Below are 14,811 nucleotides of genomic sequence, written 5' to 3'. Positions count from 1 at the left end.
ACTCTGGTTGACATGAGGGATTGGTTGTCAATTACAACTTTAAATACTTTTAATTGTGAATGAGAATAGTTAGATTATCATTCACAATTCAAATATTCCTTGATCGTGAGTGAGAGTTTTTAGACATCATTTACAACTAAAAATATATTGGCTGTGGAAAAAATATTTTATGTTAAACTTTAATATACAACTTGAAATTACTATGAATTATGAATGAGAGATTTTTGGATTATTATTTCTAATTCAAACTACTTATCTAACAACCAAAAAATATAATTTGTCGCCTTTGTTTTCATTTTTATTGCAACCTTGTATTTTATTTTATTCAACAAGATATTCCTTCTGCGGATTATTATAGCCTAAAATTTTCTAACATCCCACCCAAATCCCCTCATGTTACCTCAGCAAAAAAATACTAATTCAAAATGAGCATTTGCAAAAAACAAAGATGTAAATGCAAAACAAATAGGCTCTTCTCATCACCAAAAAACATGTAGGCTATTAGATTTGTGGTTCTCTTACATTAGCCTTCTCATACAAGAATGAAATTCATCGATCAGCATTTGTTAAAATGAATAAGGCTGTAATATACTTATATATATATATATATATGTATTATATGATCTGTTAAGAGGGGGCTGTAGCCTGTAAGGAAGCATGAGCAAGAGTCATACTTTGCTGTCCAGTTTGTCACTGACCAACGGGAGCAGCTCCGTTTTGCTCCGTGGAGTGTGAGGCAAGGCAGGCGCACCCGGGGTTTGGTTCGACAGCATCTGCCTCACGTACCCGTAGAAGGTGCACCCGACGAGCGTCACCCCACATCCGATTGCATTCATGACGGAGATTGGATTCCGGAAGATGAGCCAAGAGCACGTGAACGCAACTGCTACCTGATGCGACAAAGTGGAGTCAGATTTCAAGAATTAACGCGAGGATTTCAAATTTCAGTTGATCTCGAGAGTGAGATGGTTACGCACCTTGAGATTTCCAGCGACGTTGAAGGTCACAGCAGTGGTGGAGTGAATGACGTAAAAAATCGAGAAGTTAAGGCAGAAGGCCAGTACTCCAGACCCAAAAATGATGACGAGGGATGAAAAGAGAGAGGGGCACGTAAGGAGCCAGTCCGTGACCCCTGGCCCTTCCAGCACCATGGCCGGCCCAGCCAAGATCATAGTTGCGAAAGGAGCCATGTAGTAAACCGTGTTTATGCTGCAGTCGGCTCAAAAACCATCGACTTATAATCAGTAAATATCAAACGAAACGATGCTGTCAAAGCAAGACGTAAAAACAGTTGATATCAACTCATTGCAGTGATAAAAATAACTTTGCAGATCAAGCAGGACGGGCTTATTCTAAGAAGTTGTGATTATATAAACGACAATTCCTTCTTTGAACCGAATATTTTCCTAGAACAAATTCTTCAATCACAAATACTTAGCTCTCTCTTTTTATAAATACTAATATGTGCATATCCTTCACAAAGTTATCAACAGCAGTGAAACAAACCAAATAACTGATGAAATAAATCTTTTATCCGGCCGAGAACGATGAGAAAAAAAACGTCTCCTATGTTTCTTGGAAGGGAATATGATGCACTAATTAGAAAGGAATACCATTCTATAAAAACACCAGTGAGAAAAGTAAGGGAACTTATTCGAGAAACTATTACTTCAAGTCAAACCCAAACTTAGGAAAATGGGCGTCGAGGAAGAAGGAATATGATTGTTACCTGTCAAATTTGTACCCGTGCAACAAAGACTCTGCAAGAATGGTTTTTGTAGATGTAGCAATGCAACCAAATAAAGCAGCGCAAAAACCTAGCATGTTAAAACTCAGCTCTGTGACTGACGAGAGCAGAATCCCACCAACAATCGGAATCAGAGCAGCCCAAATTCGCCAGTCGAAGTGCTTTTTCCAGATTAGCCACTGTAAGATGACTTCCAAAAGCCAATAAAGTTATTCAGCAATGTCACGCCAAATTTTTCAAAAATCACCGGAATTTCATTCGATATAATCTATCAAAGTTCATTCATGTAGATAAACGGAAATTGTTCGCAAATCATTTGTATGTGACATCCCAGTTTTTCAAGATCGGCTTCTAGCTAACAGTTGTAGACATATCCAGATTATGATTTGAATTTCATTCAACACTCACCTGTTGTGGCAGGGGTAAAAGACTTGATCGTTTGCATGAAGGAAACAGGAATGTAGCGAAGGCTCACATTTCCCAAAACTATGTTTATGCAAAATATAAACGACATGGGAAAAATTCTCCTCCAGCGATCTTCTGGATCAACTTGAATAAGAGGCTTAAGTTTTAGCACTTTAATAACCAAGTATGCACCAATTGCCGAAGCAATGAAATGAATACATGATACTGTTAATGGAAACTTGAACTCCAGCTTCTGCAAAGAAAAAGGCAGTTAATTATGCAAGCAACAACCTATGAACAAACAACTCAGTCAAAGATTTAGCAAATTGACACATCAATCAATATCCAAAATACACACAATTACACTCTACGAACATACAAATATAAAGATGAATACGGCATGAAACTAGACTGACGAAAAACCATCCACATTCGTATGCTTTTCAACAGGGGATTTGGGCACAAATTACCTCTGCTGACACTCACACAATGCAATCTAGATACATGTTATTAACATTGAAACAAATAGGCAACCAATACATGTTGCACATCCAAATTATGCAACCACATATATGTATAAATGCACATTTATACTAGCAACACTGATATATAGATATATAAACACCCTTCTATCTACCAGGCCAAAAAATTCCAACTTAGAAGCTAAAAGGTTCAAACTTCACAGAGCACAAATGCTTCAAAATAAGTGAAAATAGGAAGCATTGTAATCAGTATACCCTATTCAAGGTACCAAAAACACATAATTGCTGAGTTTAATCAGCATTACAAGTCTAAAAGTGTACCAATTTATTCCACCATTTAGAGTAACTTCCATTCAAAAATACTGGAAGAGTGAACACAAAATATTAACATCACAGCAAACAGTAATGCATGTAAACCTCAAGAAATCAAACCACACATCTAAACTAAACAGCACAAACCTGAAAGATCCATTTGTTCATGATGATAACAGTGACATTGAAGCCCCACCATTGAACAATAGCCAATATAGACCGAATTACACTCCACTGGCACAGCCTGCTCTCCTCCATGATATGATCGAATAAAAATTCGACCTTTATCCCCGAAAAGGTGTTCAAAGCTCAAGACAAAGAGGCACAACAAGCCGAAAACGGAAACCCCAGAATGAAATTCAGTGACAACAAATTGAATTTGAGTAGCGGAATGCAGCCTGCCGGAATTATGCCATTATAAATTCCGAGGAAAAAGGGAGCTTTTTATGTGTTTGTTTGATACTGATTTTGCTACCAAAATTTGATTTTGAGAAGGAATTTGAGACGTCTTTGAAGGAATCCATGGAAAATGGACCCCTCTCTCTGTACCTGTAATGGCTTCACACAAATTGTGTTTATGGGAATTCCAACTGTTACGTATTTTTCACAGTATTAGTTTTTATTTATTTTGTTTGTATTTTTAAAGCAAAGTGCAGTAATTAATTACTAATATTAGTCGATTTAATTACTATTATTAGGTAGCCTGAATTTAGCTGGCAATTTTCCAAGGTCTTTTGGCTATTTTCCTTTTTAGGGGACTTCAGAATGGAAAATAGATGAAAGTATAATACTCCTATTCTATTTATAATTGATACTACAAATTTTCAGAAATACTACTATTAATAGTAAAAATTTGATAAATATGATCATATTTTTATAGTAGTTTGTTAATAAAGTTGGAAAATATTAATTGAAATACATTGACGAAATATGAATCATATTTTTAGTAGTTTAAGAGCATTAGCAATGACGCCCGTCCCGGCGGAATTCCGATCGGCGTGCCGGAATTCCGCGGCGGACGTCCGCCATTGTGCATGGTATGCACGGATACGGAATTCCGCCGAGGACATCGCAGTTCCGCGGCGTTACGCGGAATTCCGTCGCGACGGACGTGCGAACGTCCGCGCAGAATTCTCGTTTATTGCATTAAATCCTTTTTTTAATTTGGTGAAATGTAGTTTTTAATTATTGAAATATTTTTTTTAATTTGGTGAAATGTACTTTTTTTTATTTAATGAAATTTTTTTCCATATTTATGTCGAAATTTTAATTCCGTAAATTGTTTAATTCCGAAAATTGTTTAATTTGTGAATTTGTGGTTTTTTTAATTGTGGGAAGTCCTTGGGGATGTCCGCCACTATGCAGTGGGAAGTCCGTATGAGGTGGCAGAAGGTGTTTTTAGGAATTCCGCGGGGAATTCCGCGCCACTGCTGATGCTCTAATAGAAGTATATACTAATAAACGAATGTAATAATTCAATGAGGGTGAGATTCACTAGTAATTTTTAATTTAATGAAATGTACCTTAATCATAATAGATAAATAGATAGATGTATTAGCATATTATAACACTCTTATTCGTATGCAATATGTTAGGGAAATGATATAAATTACTTTGTTGATGTGTTAATGATGAGATGGGTACTATTCATTAGTAGGGATTGGAATAGCAATTAATACAGTAAATAAATTAATGATAACACAAAAGTAACGCAATAACAAAATGGATGCATTGAATATTTATTTCCAATTTTGCCATTTTGGTGGAGGCCGAATTTGGTCTGATTTTTTTTAATTAAATTTGGTCATATTTTTATGCGAATAGTATTTTATTAAAATATTCTTTTTTTGGTATGGACTATTCAAGTTTTTATGTGTGTAGATCAGTTGCTCTATTTCAGGTCTCTATCTACCACTTATAGTTGTACAAATTGTTGCTATTTCATCTCCCGGAAAATAAATGCATTAATTAATTGGATGGATATCAGATAACATTAGTGACACCGATAACTGAAAACATAATCAAATATCATAAATACTTTACTTAAATAAATAAATTTAGTACCAAAGTGGCCTAATAAATCGCCCCCACATATGAGATAGAATGGCCTATACTATCTATTATTGTTAAATCAATTGGAATGAAAGAGTAATATATTCCTAATTAATTACCGTAGATAAATATGGTTTTGATTGCAGCAAATTAGCAATACTTTTTAAGTTGAGTAGTGAATATTTCTCGAATACAAAAAGGTGCATCAAAATAAATACTACTACTATAAATAATAATTTTAGTAAAATAAAAGAGTAAATAAAAGATAAAAAATAGTTAAAACTTTGTTAGTGAAAAATGTGTCTCACCTCGTTAAACAGAAAAACCTTATTATAAATGAATAGAAACTAATCTAGTGGAATGTCCAACATAAAAAACAACAACATTAACTACATGAACGAATGTAGTACGGAGCATATGTTAATTCAACATTCATACAAAATATATGAAATGAGTTAAGAGAAAATAATATTTAAAAGAAATAAAGATTTTTTAATTAAAAATAAAATGACTCACTCACAATAAGAGCATCAACAGTGGCGCGGAATTCCCGGCGGAATTTCCCGCAGAATTCCCAAAAACACCCCCTGCCACGTCATACGGACTTCCCACTGCACTGCCACGTCATAAGGACTTCTCATTACACAGTGGCGGACATCCCGAAGGACTTCCCACAATTAAAAAAACCACAAATTCACAAATTAAACAATTTAATGCAATAAACGGGAATCCCGCGCGGATGTCCGTGGGAGTCAACGCAATGGTGGACGTCCGCACGCCCGTCGCGACGGAATTCCGCGTAACGCCGCAGAACTGCGGTGTCCTCGGCGGAATTTCGTATCCGTGCATACCATGCACAATGGCAGACATCCACCGCGGAATTTCGGAACGCCGGTCGGAATTCCGTCGGGACGAGCGTCATTGTTGATGCTCTAACATAACTAAAAAACTAGTTATACTTATAATAGGAGACAAAATAAAGAATTCCAACCTTCCAATGGCCTACAAAAAGTACAATGAATATTCATGGAAGATGCCTTGGATACTTCCAAATAAACAAATTCACGTTACTAGGGCCACAGAGAATTAAACAAAATCAAAATTCTTGTGCTCCATTCTACACACGCGAAGACAAACACTACAAGAGAGCCATGCCAAAATTCTTGAAATCTCTTATTCCATTTAATAAAATTCAAGGGAAACAAAAAAAATTGTTTAGTTGATAAATCATTTTCTATTTTAACCAATAAATTAAAAGATTCGAGTCAACACAAAAACAAGTTAAACGAAAAATAATCACGACATCTATCACAAAAAAAATAGTCATATCTTTTCCATTTTGATCTATCCAAAATTATTTCATTTATATTTTTAGAAACATTTTCACGACACATTAACATTATTTTAATTACAACTTATACCATTAAGACACATCACTAAACACTACACACTACTAATGACATTAATTCCACTTTTAACTAACATTCCTTTAATCATTTTTCTCTTTATCTCTCATATTTAACAATTGCACATTAAAACACATGTACGCTCGTCCCTCAGCCCCGCGGTATTCGCAGGGATTATCCCAGATTCGGGAGGATTTCCCGTTGAACACACTCTGGGAGTAGGCCGAGGCGGGCGAAGCCCCAGGGCAGAGTCGGAGGCGGGCGAGGAGGAGGAGGAGGAGGAAGAGGAAGATGAGGATCTAGGCCGGCATCCGTACAGCAACAACAAAACGATGGCGGTGTACAACGCCTGGATCACCGTCTCGTACGATCCCATCGTCGGGAATCAACAACCCAACAAGTGCTTCTGGGAAAAGGTCACCGAGATCTACCACCAGATTAAGCCGAAAGGGTCCCGGAAGCGCACATATAAGATGCTCCGCTCTCACTTTGGTCGAGTCGACAAACAGGTCAAAAAATTATGCGGCATCTACTCGACCGAAGCGGCGCACTACCAAAGCGGAGCTTCGGGAGCCGACATTCTGAGGGCAGCTTTGAGCGTCTACAACCAGGACACCGGTAAACAATTCAAATATGTTGATATTTGGCAGATCGTCAAGGAAGAGGAAAGGTGGGCCGGCGGTGTCCGCTCCAGCTCGGGCTCAACCTCAAAGCACACGAAGCACACGGCGAGTGGCCAATACTCGTCTGGTGACACCGGTGAGGGCAGCGGTGGACAAGAGGGTGCACCGCAGGTGTTTGCGGGTACGGCCGGCGATGACGGGGGATCCAGCCGTGGGCGCCGTCGGTCGCAAGGGACGAAGGCGGCTAGAGCGAGGAAGGGCCGAGGCGAATCAAGCCAGGCGGGCTCGGGGGAGGCTCGAACACCCTTATGGCGGTGTACATGACCGCCACAATGGCGGACACTTCCCGCTTCTTGCCTTCCCAATACGCGGCTTGGTGGAACGGAATTGTGCATATGGCAGCACAACTTGGCCTTCCGACTCCCCCTCCACCTTGACCGCCTTCGAGGGATGATTCGCCGGCGGAGCAGTTTTTTTTTTATTTTCTTTAAATTTGCATTTTAAATTATGCAAAGTTTAATTTTTTAGGATTTTAATTGTGTTTTTTATTTTTTAGAATTTTAAGTTGTAATTTTTTTTATGTTGTGTTTTTTATTAATGAAGTGTGTTTGTTTTAATTGAATTGGGTTGGAAATAAAAATAAAAAAATGAAATTGAATGAATAGTAATTTAGGAACGATTAAGAAACGGATAAGGAACGGAGGGTTGCAGGTTCCGTTCCTTAGTTAAGGAATGAAGTAAAAAAATACAGTGGGACCCGCAAATAGTAGTTTAAGGAACGGTTAACGGTGTAGCAACAGAGTGTTGTGGATGACCTTAATGACGAATGAGAGTGTACATAACAGCAAACACTCGTATCATTTCCCTCTGGAAAAGTGCCAAACATCATATTTAGTAGAATGCGTGCATAGTATGCAAAGGTAGCGAATTTAAGATGATGTAAAAGTCACATAAGTAAAAGGGGTGGATTTTGGTGAAGCAGCAAGCAAAGGTTCACACACTTAAGGAAATAAATAAATTATTTAACTAAATTATATAAAGGGCGGTGCAAATGTAGCCAAGATATTAATGAACCAAGCATGTAAGAGAATCAATTTTTAAAAACTTGCTGTGACAATTCAATAAGGCAAACAATGGAAACACTGCACATGGCCAGGATTCAAAGCTTCTTCCAAAATAAGATTTGCTATCAGTTTTTCATCAACAAAAGATTATTAGTACTCACTCTGTCCCCAAAAAATAGAAATTTTTGAAACGACAAAGATTTTTTTTAATGCAAAATTGGTAAAGTATGAGAAAGATAGAAAGAAAAGTGTGTTAATGGAATATGGGTCACACCTCTTTAGACAGAAAGAAATTTCCTAATATAGAAAGTTTCTATTGTAAGGAGACGGACTATAAAGGAAAAAAGATTATATTTTTAGGGACAGAGGGAGTATTTGAGATCAAATTTCACCTCTAAACAGCAAGTACAGTAACAGAAATGACCACTGTTTCTAGCCTTATTAGCTGCAAATAAAAATCAAATATGTACGAGTATGAAGCCAGCATGATATGCGAAATGTGTCATATAATTCCACTATGCACCTAGAAACGAAACATATCACATCAATAATAGATTATGCCCAGGAAGAAAGTAAACCAGGGAAGTGGACAAGTACCAGACCTTAGTTGCAGTCAAATTTAAAGCATTGTTAATTGTGCTTCTAAGTTGGTGAGAAAGCAACTCAGAGGTGGCCAACTTCACAACCTAGTACTATTAAATTGATCCTATAAGCCCACACCAGTCCACTACAAAAAGTTGGTAGATACGCCCATCCAAACATATACTGAGCAATCAAGCTTAATCTGTAGCAATTTCAATATTTCATACTACTACTTTTCTCTTTCCTATGCCATAATTTGAGGCCTCAGTAGATTGGTCACTCAACAAGACAGTTGATTAAAAGATCAACATGCTTCTCAAGCGTTTTATGTGAAATGACATAACCATATATAACATCCAACAACCGTGGACATACAAGAAGTTGGTAATGTATTATTGGAGTAGAATACATGGGAGGATTCTTGCAAGCTTTCTCTAGTTTCATTCTGGTACCAGTTGATGCTACTTACCACAAAATGCTGGCATCTTTCTCTCACAAGTCACACCAAAAAAAAATTTGTTTGTGGATCCAATGACTTTCTAGACAATGAGTCTTGCCTTGGATGGGTTTCCTTCTTGTGCATTGTCTCCAGCTGCATTCATACAAGACGAAGAATACTTAAAAAGCATAGTGTAAGGAACATAATTTCTATCACTCTTTAGTAATTTTAGGGCATCATGGCCTCAAAATTAAATATCAAAGAATAGAAAATTGACTATTAATCTTTCAAGAACATAACAGAAAGAAAAACACATGGATATCTCTCGTAGCGTAACTTTCTATAATTCTATAATCATACAAGAAGTAAAACCTTAATGGCCAGTTTGAAACATCTGAAAATCATCTCAAGAGACTGCCACATACTAATAATACCATACAGGATCACATTCTTTTTCTTACCTATGAATATGATTAATAGTAAACATTTTGTGGTTAAATATGTATAAAAATGATGTAATCATGCCTTCTCATGCTTGGAAATGTTCAATTCTACCAAATTAATGCCTTCTTCTACTAAACCATTAAAATTGATGTTCCTTGTTGATGGTCTATCTCCTTCCCCATCATAAACTCCACTAATAAAACTATCTCCCCCTCACTTTGAAATACTTAAACAGAATCAAGAGAGCAACATAAATTATCGATTGCTCATTGCTTATTGCTTAACACCACACTAAAAGATACTCCCTCCGTCCCGGATTAGGAGTCACTTATTGTTATGGCTCGGGTTTTAAGAAAGAGTTGAAGTGTGTAATAAATGAAGTGAGATGGTGGAGTGTGTAATAAATGAAGTGAGTTGGTTGAAGGTGGTGGGTCCCTTTTGACTTTTTGGAGTGTGTAATAAATGAAGTGAGATGGTAGAGTGTGTAATTAAATATTTGATTTTTATTTTGGTTTATTTTAATGTAGAGAATGACATTTTTATGTAATTTTGATGAAGAATGGAGTAAAATTGTATGACCAAATATGGAAAATTCTAAATGTGACTCTTAAATTGGGACGGACTTTTGTGGCAAAAAAAGACTCTTAATCTGGGACAGAGGGAGTACAATCGCTTTACATTAAAACTTTCGTTACTCGGCATGATTTTGAACCAGCTAAATCCTCACATTACAATCAAATCTAGCGAAAATTAACACAAATTTCCCATATGCTATCTCACATACATATGCAACCAGGCATCACCAATTGAGCTTAATTAAACAAAATCAATAAACCCCCAATTGCGCAACAATGCAACACTAGGCGAAAAAAGAGCGGAGAGTGACATTACCAGAATTTTGTTACTAATATTATTTTCGAGTTTTCAGTAAATTTTGTAAATTATTTTTTTTAAATGTGTATAATATCCTACCTTCATTTTAATCATATAAATTTAATTGGAATTTTTTACAAGAATTGAGAATGTCATTGCCTCAAATTTTTTATGATAAATATGATTAAAAAGTTACTAGTACAGTATTTAACAAAATAAGTTTATACAATAGTGAGTTTTATTAAAACATTCTCTATCACATCCCTTTACAGATCCAACCAAATAGTTGGGCGAGTTTCTTCTCAAACATAACTTTTGATTACCAAAACCTAAAACTGTTAAATAAGTGAGAGAATCTGATTTGACGCAATCGAATTCTCCGCGGCGAACATTCTGCAGTGAGTTTTCGTTTCGTTTCAAATTTTCCTTCTTGTCTTTATTTAAAATTTTCAGTTTTCTGGATTTTTTTCAATGTATTATGAACTTCAATTGACTGTTAATCGTGATTAAATGCATGAATTTTTTTCCATGGCTATTGTAGTTCAATTATGCTGTGAATGTGGACAGGTTTGTTGGGTAGTTTCATTGAATTTCGTGGTTGGTTAATCCATGTAGTTGTATTATCATAAATTCATAATACGGATAATCTTTCGCCTATCTGCTGTTAGAAGTGATAGCTGCTCCTTTGCTGAATGTAATTGGTGGCCTGGCTAATGTTTTTGTTACATCAATTGGCAAAGTTCACAAACAGGTTAATTACTAAGCACATGAAAGCCTAAATTTGCTGAAATTGTCTTAGGGATTCTGTCATGATGTTGCACCTATTAAAGAAAAAGAAAATGTTGAGAAGGTTATACTTGTATTTGGGCGAATGCTGTTAGAAATCCTGAAAATATAGGCCATTGTATGGATAAGTGCGAGTTTGTAAAGTTAAGATAGCTAGCCTAGTGATCTAAAACAAGTTCATATAGTCGATGCAAATACTCATTATGTTTGGGTGTTTTGTTGTAATTGCTAATCACCCTTTGCAAAAGTTGCAGTTCACAGCAACTTTAGTTCATGCTGAAAATTTATAGGATAGGAATTTATTGATTGGATATGTGGTTTGGCAGTTAGAGGGTAGGATGTACTGTGAAGTTTCTTGTATGGTTCATCTATGTTCTGTAGATAAGGGTTTAGCTTGCTGTTGATTAATCGTTTTTGTCATTGCTTTAACGTACCAGGGGTTAGTGCTCTCTTGTTGCCTCCCAGCTGATAAAATGGATGGTAATAGGTTTGGAAAAGGTATGAAAATTGCTTATAATGATGAGACTTGAGAGTTTGTTATTACTTTTTGGTATTGCACCATGGCTCATTTTGAGCTTGTTTTCCCTTCTCTAACTCATTTCACATAGACCTGAAAGAAGTTTCTATTGACAAATAGAAAGCATATGCTGAAGGCGCATAATAACCACTTCCTAGAGCTAGCCTTTTAACTCCCTTATAATAGTGTGAGCATTATTGTGGAGTTTCAGTTAGGTTCCATTTTCTTTAATGGGCCATGTCCTTTTAGACACAATGGAAAGACCTAGAGAATACGTCGACTGACCAATCAAGTTCGGGTTCCTCTTAATTTTATTATTCAAGGAACAGACGGCGATTAGTTTAATCTAAGTTTCTGATAGTCTGAGATGTAATGAGTTCCCATTTCAAGACTGGTATGCCGCATTTCAGAGCCACAAATTTGTAGAATTTAAGTCCACTGTCTTGTGAGCCAAAGGAATTCTAACTGCTTACTCCCTCCGTCCTCCATTAATTGTCCACTTTCACTTTTACCATAAATGGTAAGTAAGCTCCACATATCACTAACTCATTCCACTCACATTTTATTATAAAACTAATATATAAAAGTGAGACCCATATTCCACTAACTTTTTCAACCACTTTCCTTTACATTTCTTAAAACCCGTGCCGGAACCAAAGTGGAAAATTATTGGAGGACGGAGGAAGTGGCTGTTTCCCTTGTCAATTACTATATGTATTGCTTTTCCAATATTATCAGGTTGTAATTCAATTAATATTTTAAAGTAAATACTAACCAAGTTGGCACTCTTGTGTAAGTAGGTCCCAGAGAACTTACAGGTGCTCGAGATCTTATAAGTCACTTCAAGTTGTTACCTCATCATGACTTTTTCTGCAAGAATCCACGTCCTGTGTCAGTACTGGACACACACTACCTCTCCAATGTGGTTGGTGACACAGAGATCAGGAAAGGGGAAGGGATTCAATTGGATCAGCTTGTTCAGACTACATTTTCAAGACATAGTTCTGCATGTATAAAGCCATTTAACTTAGATTTACTTGGAGAAGCCTTCCACCTTCAGGAATCAGCACCTGTCAACCTGTCTCCTGTAAGAAATTCATCGAGTAGTTCTTTGATATTGCACCTTTTCTTGAATTTCCCATTACAATCGTTTGTTTATTCCATTACAGACTTTCTAAACTTAAGACAGCTTGAGTTTCTCTATTTCTAGAATTTTAGCTCAAGTTAGATAAATTTTTAGGTAAATTTAGTATTAACAAACATGCTGTTATTTAGGCCGAGAAGGGAATCCCCACGATTGCTGTAAAATCCAAAACTGAGTCTAAAGTGAAGGACAAGCACAGAAAGCACAAGGACAAACACAAGGAGAAAGATAAAGACCGTAAGAAGCACAAAAGAAGTAAAGAGGAGAAGGAGAAAAAGCGAGAGAAACGCGAAAAGGTTTTTAACTAATGCCACTCTTGCTGCCTTTCTTGGGTAAAAAGTGTAATCCGTTCTAACAGTTTATAGTTACAAGCTAGTTGAATGACTTTCAACCCTTGGTTGCTTTGCATCCACCATTCTGTTAAGTGAAACACGAGGTCCTTGAATTGTTCCCTTTTAGTTCGTTTACTAATTCAGAAGTGTGAAAGAAGAAACAGAGATGCCTTATAATTGGTTAAAATCAGCATTGTCCGCATTTTTATTTGTTTCACTTTTATTTGACCCTTTTATCTAGAAATAGTTTCCCTCCTCCGATATCTTTAAGTTTTTCATTTGACCGACTCTGCTATTTAAATCATGATGGTGAATCCAGAGAAAGAAGCGAGATGGAGATGATGATACCAGCGGGGTTAAGAAACACAAGAAAAGTAAGGTAACATGGAGAAGAACAGTATTGGTTATGGACCTTGATCTTTTCACCAATATTTCTGTTCTCACTTGTTTGAATATATGCAGCATAAGAGCTCAAAGATTGACGAGGTGGGGGCGAAATGGTTTCCAGCATAAAGGGATGTCAATGACCTCTCCATGCCTTTATGTTGCTGAGGTACAGCTACGAACTTTGCAAAACATTCTCCATTCTCCATTTTTCACAGAGTTCTATATCCGAGGCTTGGAGCTAACTGAAAACCTAAGATCTTACACGAATGAATTCACATGAGGTTTTGTCATTTTGGTGTTACTTGATTGCTTTCTCGATGCAGAATATCAAGAAAAAAAGGTGATTCATTGTATGAATTTCTTTCAAGAAGATGTCAAATGCTACAAATGATATATGTATACTTGGTGTTGACGACATGTGCTAGATGGTCCCTCATGATGTGTTTCAGTCGAATGCATGAATGTCTGCTCGATACAACTGCAGTTCTTTGTCACCATTGCTTTTGGAATTTATTTCCAAATTAGGAGTCATTTTGATATTATATCTTACAAATGAATGACTTGAATTGGAGTTGGTTAAATTTGATTCCTATCTTAATTTCGTTCCTTATGCTTGTGAAATGTGTGGATCATGCTTTACATAGCGTGTAAATGTAGTTCAAAGCTTTGTAGCGAGTGTCACGCCCCACTTTTTATTTGTGGCGAATTTGCTTTGAATCGTTTTTTTTTTGGTTTGAAACGCAGATATCACTATGTGAAATTTTATATTGCTTCCGTGTATGAATAATAGTCTTCATTTAACCCAGAACATACTCACTAGCCAAATTCAATGCTCTTATCACCCATGCTTCTAAACTTCCAACCTTGGAGATATATGAATTGACATTTCTCTCTTTATTAACTAATTGTCGACATTTAAATACTTTTAATATGGTATTAGAAACCAAAATGAACCGATCTAGTAGTATATGTGCACTGAAAAAAAAATACTGCCCCGTTAGTATATCTTGACATTAAATTTGGGGTAGTGGTCTAGCTAATTAAAAAAAAGTTTAATAATCATGGAAGGTTTGATGGAGGGTGATAACTAAAAACTAAAAGCTAAAAATACAACTATCTCACTAAGTTTACGAGTCTCTCCTTCTATTACCAATTAATTTTAGGATATAACCCAATATCAACCATGAATAATTAGAAGAGAGAGAAAAATGTTACT

The 14,811-nt window shown here is 36.3% G+C and overlaps 2 protein-coding genes across 2 annotated transcripts; one reads left to right on the top strand and one right to left on the bottom strand.

Annotated features, from left to right (window-relative positions):
- Nucleotides 1-451: 451 nt before the first annotated feature.
- LOC121780566 (UDP-galactose transporter 1-like) lies at nucleotides 452-3,520 on the bottom strand. The gene is made up of 5 exons (XM_042178161.1): nucleotides 3,094-3,520; nucleotides 2,156-2,405; nucleotides 1,730-1,937; nucleotides 978-1,209; nucleotides 452-890 (listed from the first exon to the last, which is right to left on the bottom strand). The coding sequence occupies exons 1-5, from the start codon at nucleotides 3,202-3,204 to the stop codon at nucleotides 669-671; spliced, it is 1,023 nt and encodes a 340-aa protein (XP_042034095.1). The 5' UTR covers nucleotides 3,205-3,520; the 3' UTR covers nucleotides 452-668.
- Nucleotides 3,521-10,688: 7,168 nt separating this feature from the next.
- On the top strand, nucleotides 10,689-14,290 carry LOC121782863 (mediator of RNA polymerase II transcription subunit 19a-like). The gene is made up of 7 exons (XM_042180837.1): nucleotides 10,689-10,827; nucleotides 11,653-11,713; nucleotides 12,533-12,819; nucleotides 13,008-13,172; nucleotides 13,528-13,587; nucleotides 13,671-13,761; nucleotides 13,919-14,290. The coding sequence occupies exons 2-6, from the start codon at nucleotides 11,689-11,691 to the stop codon at nucleotides 13,719-13,721; spliced, it is 588 nt and encodes a 195-aa protein (XP_042036771.1). The 5' UTR covers nucleotides 10,689-10,827; nucleotides 11,653-11,688; the 3' UTR covers nucleotides 13,722-13,761; nucleotides 13,919-14,290.
- Nucleotides 14,291-14,811: the final 521 nt, after the last annotated feature.

This window comes from Salvia splendens, chromosome 20, assembly GCF_004379255.2.
Source record: "Salvia splendens isolate huo1 chromosome 20, SspV2, whole genome shotgun sequence".
NCBI classification, from domain to species: Eukaryota; Viridiplantae; Streptophyta; class Magnoliopsida; order Lamiales; family Lamiaceae; genus Salvia; species Salvia splendens.
The sequence above is the reverse complement of the archived record's forward strand: the minus strand, read 5'-3'. Positions and strand labels throughout refer to the sequence as shown.

What these genes read in the sequence shown, in the direction of transcription:
- LOC121780566 (XM_042178161.1), bottom strand. Translation starts at nt 3,204, where the DNA reads ATGGAGGAGAGCAGGCTGTGCCAGTGGAGTGTAATTCGGTCTATATTG. An exon ending in TTTTACCCCTGCCACAACAG is followed by an intron (nt 1,938 to 2,155) that starts GTGAGTGTTGAA and finishes GGCTTTTGGAAG; the next exon opens with TCATCTTACAGTGGCTAATC. An exon ending in CACGGGTACAAATTTGACAG is followed by an intron (nt 1,210 to 1,729) that starts GTAACAATCATA and finishes AGCCGACTGCAG; the next exon opens with CATAAACACGGTTTACTACA.
- LOC121782863 (XM_042180837.1), top strand. Translation starts at nt 11,689, where the DNA reads ATGGATGGTAATAGGTTTGGAAAAG. An exon ending in TGGTAATAGGTTTGGAAAAG is followed by an intron (nt 11,714 to 12,532) that starts GTATGAAAATTG and finishes TTGTGTAAGTAG; the next exon opens with GTCCCAGAGAACTTACAGGT. An exon ending in AGAAACACAAGAAAAGTAAG is followed by an intron (nt 13,588 to 13,670) that starts GTAACATGGAGA and finishes GAATATATGCAG; the next exon opens with CATAAGAGCTCAAAGATTGA.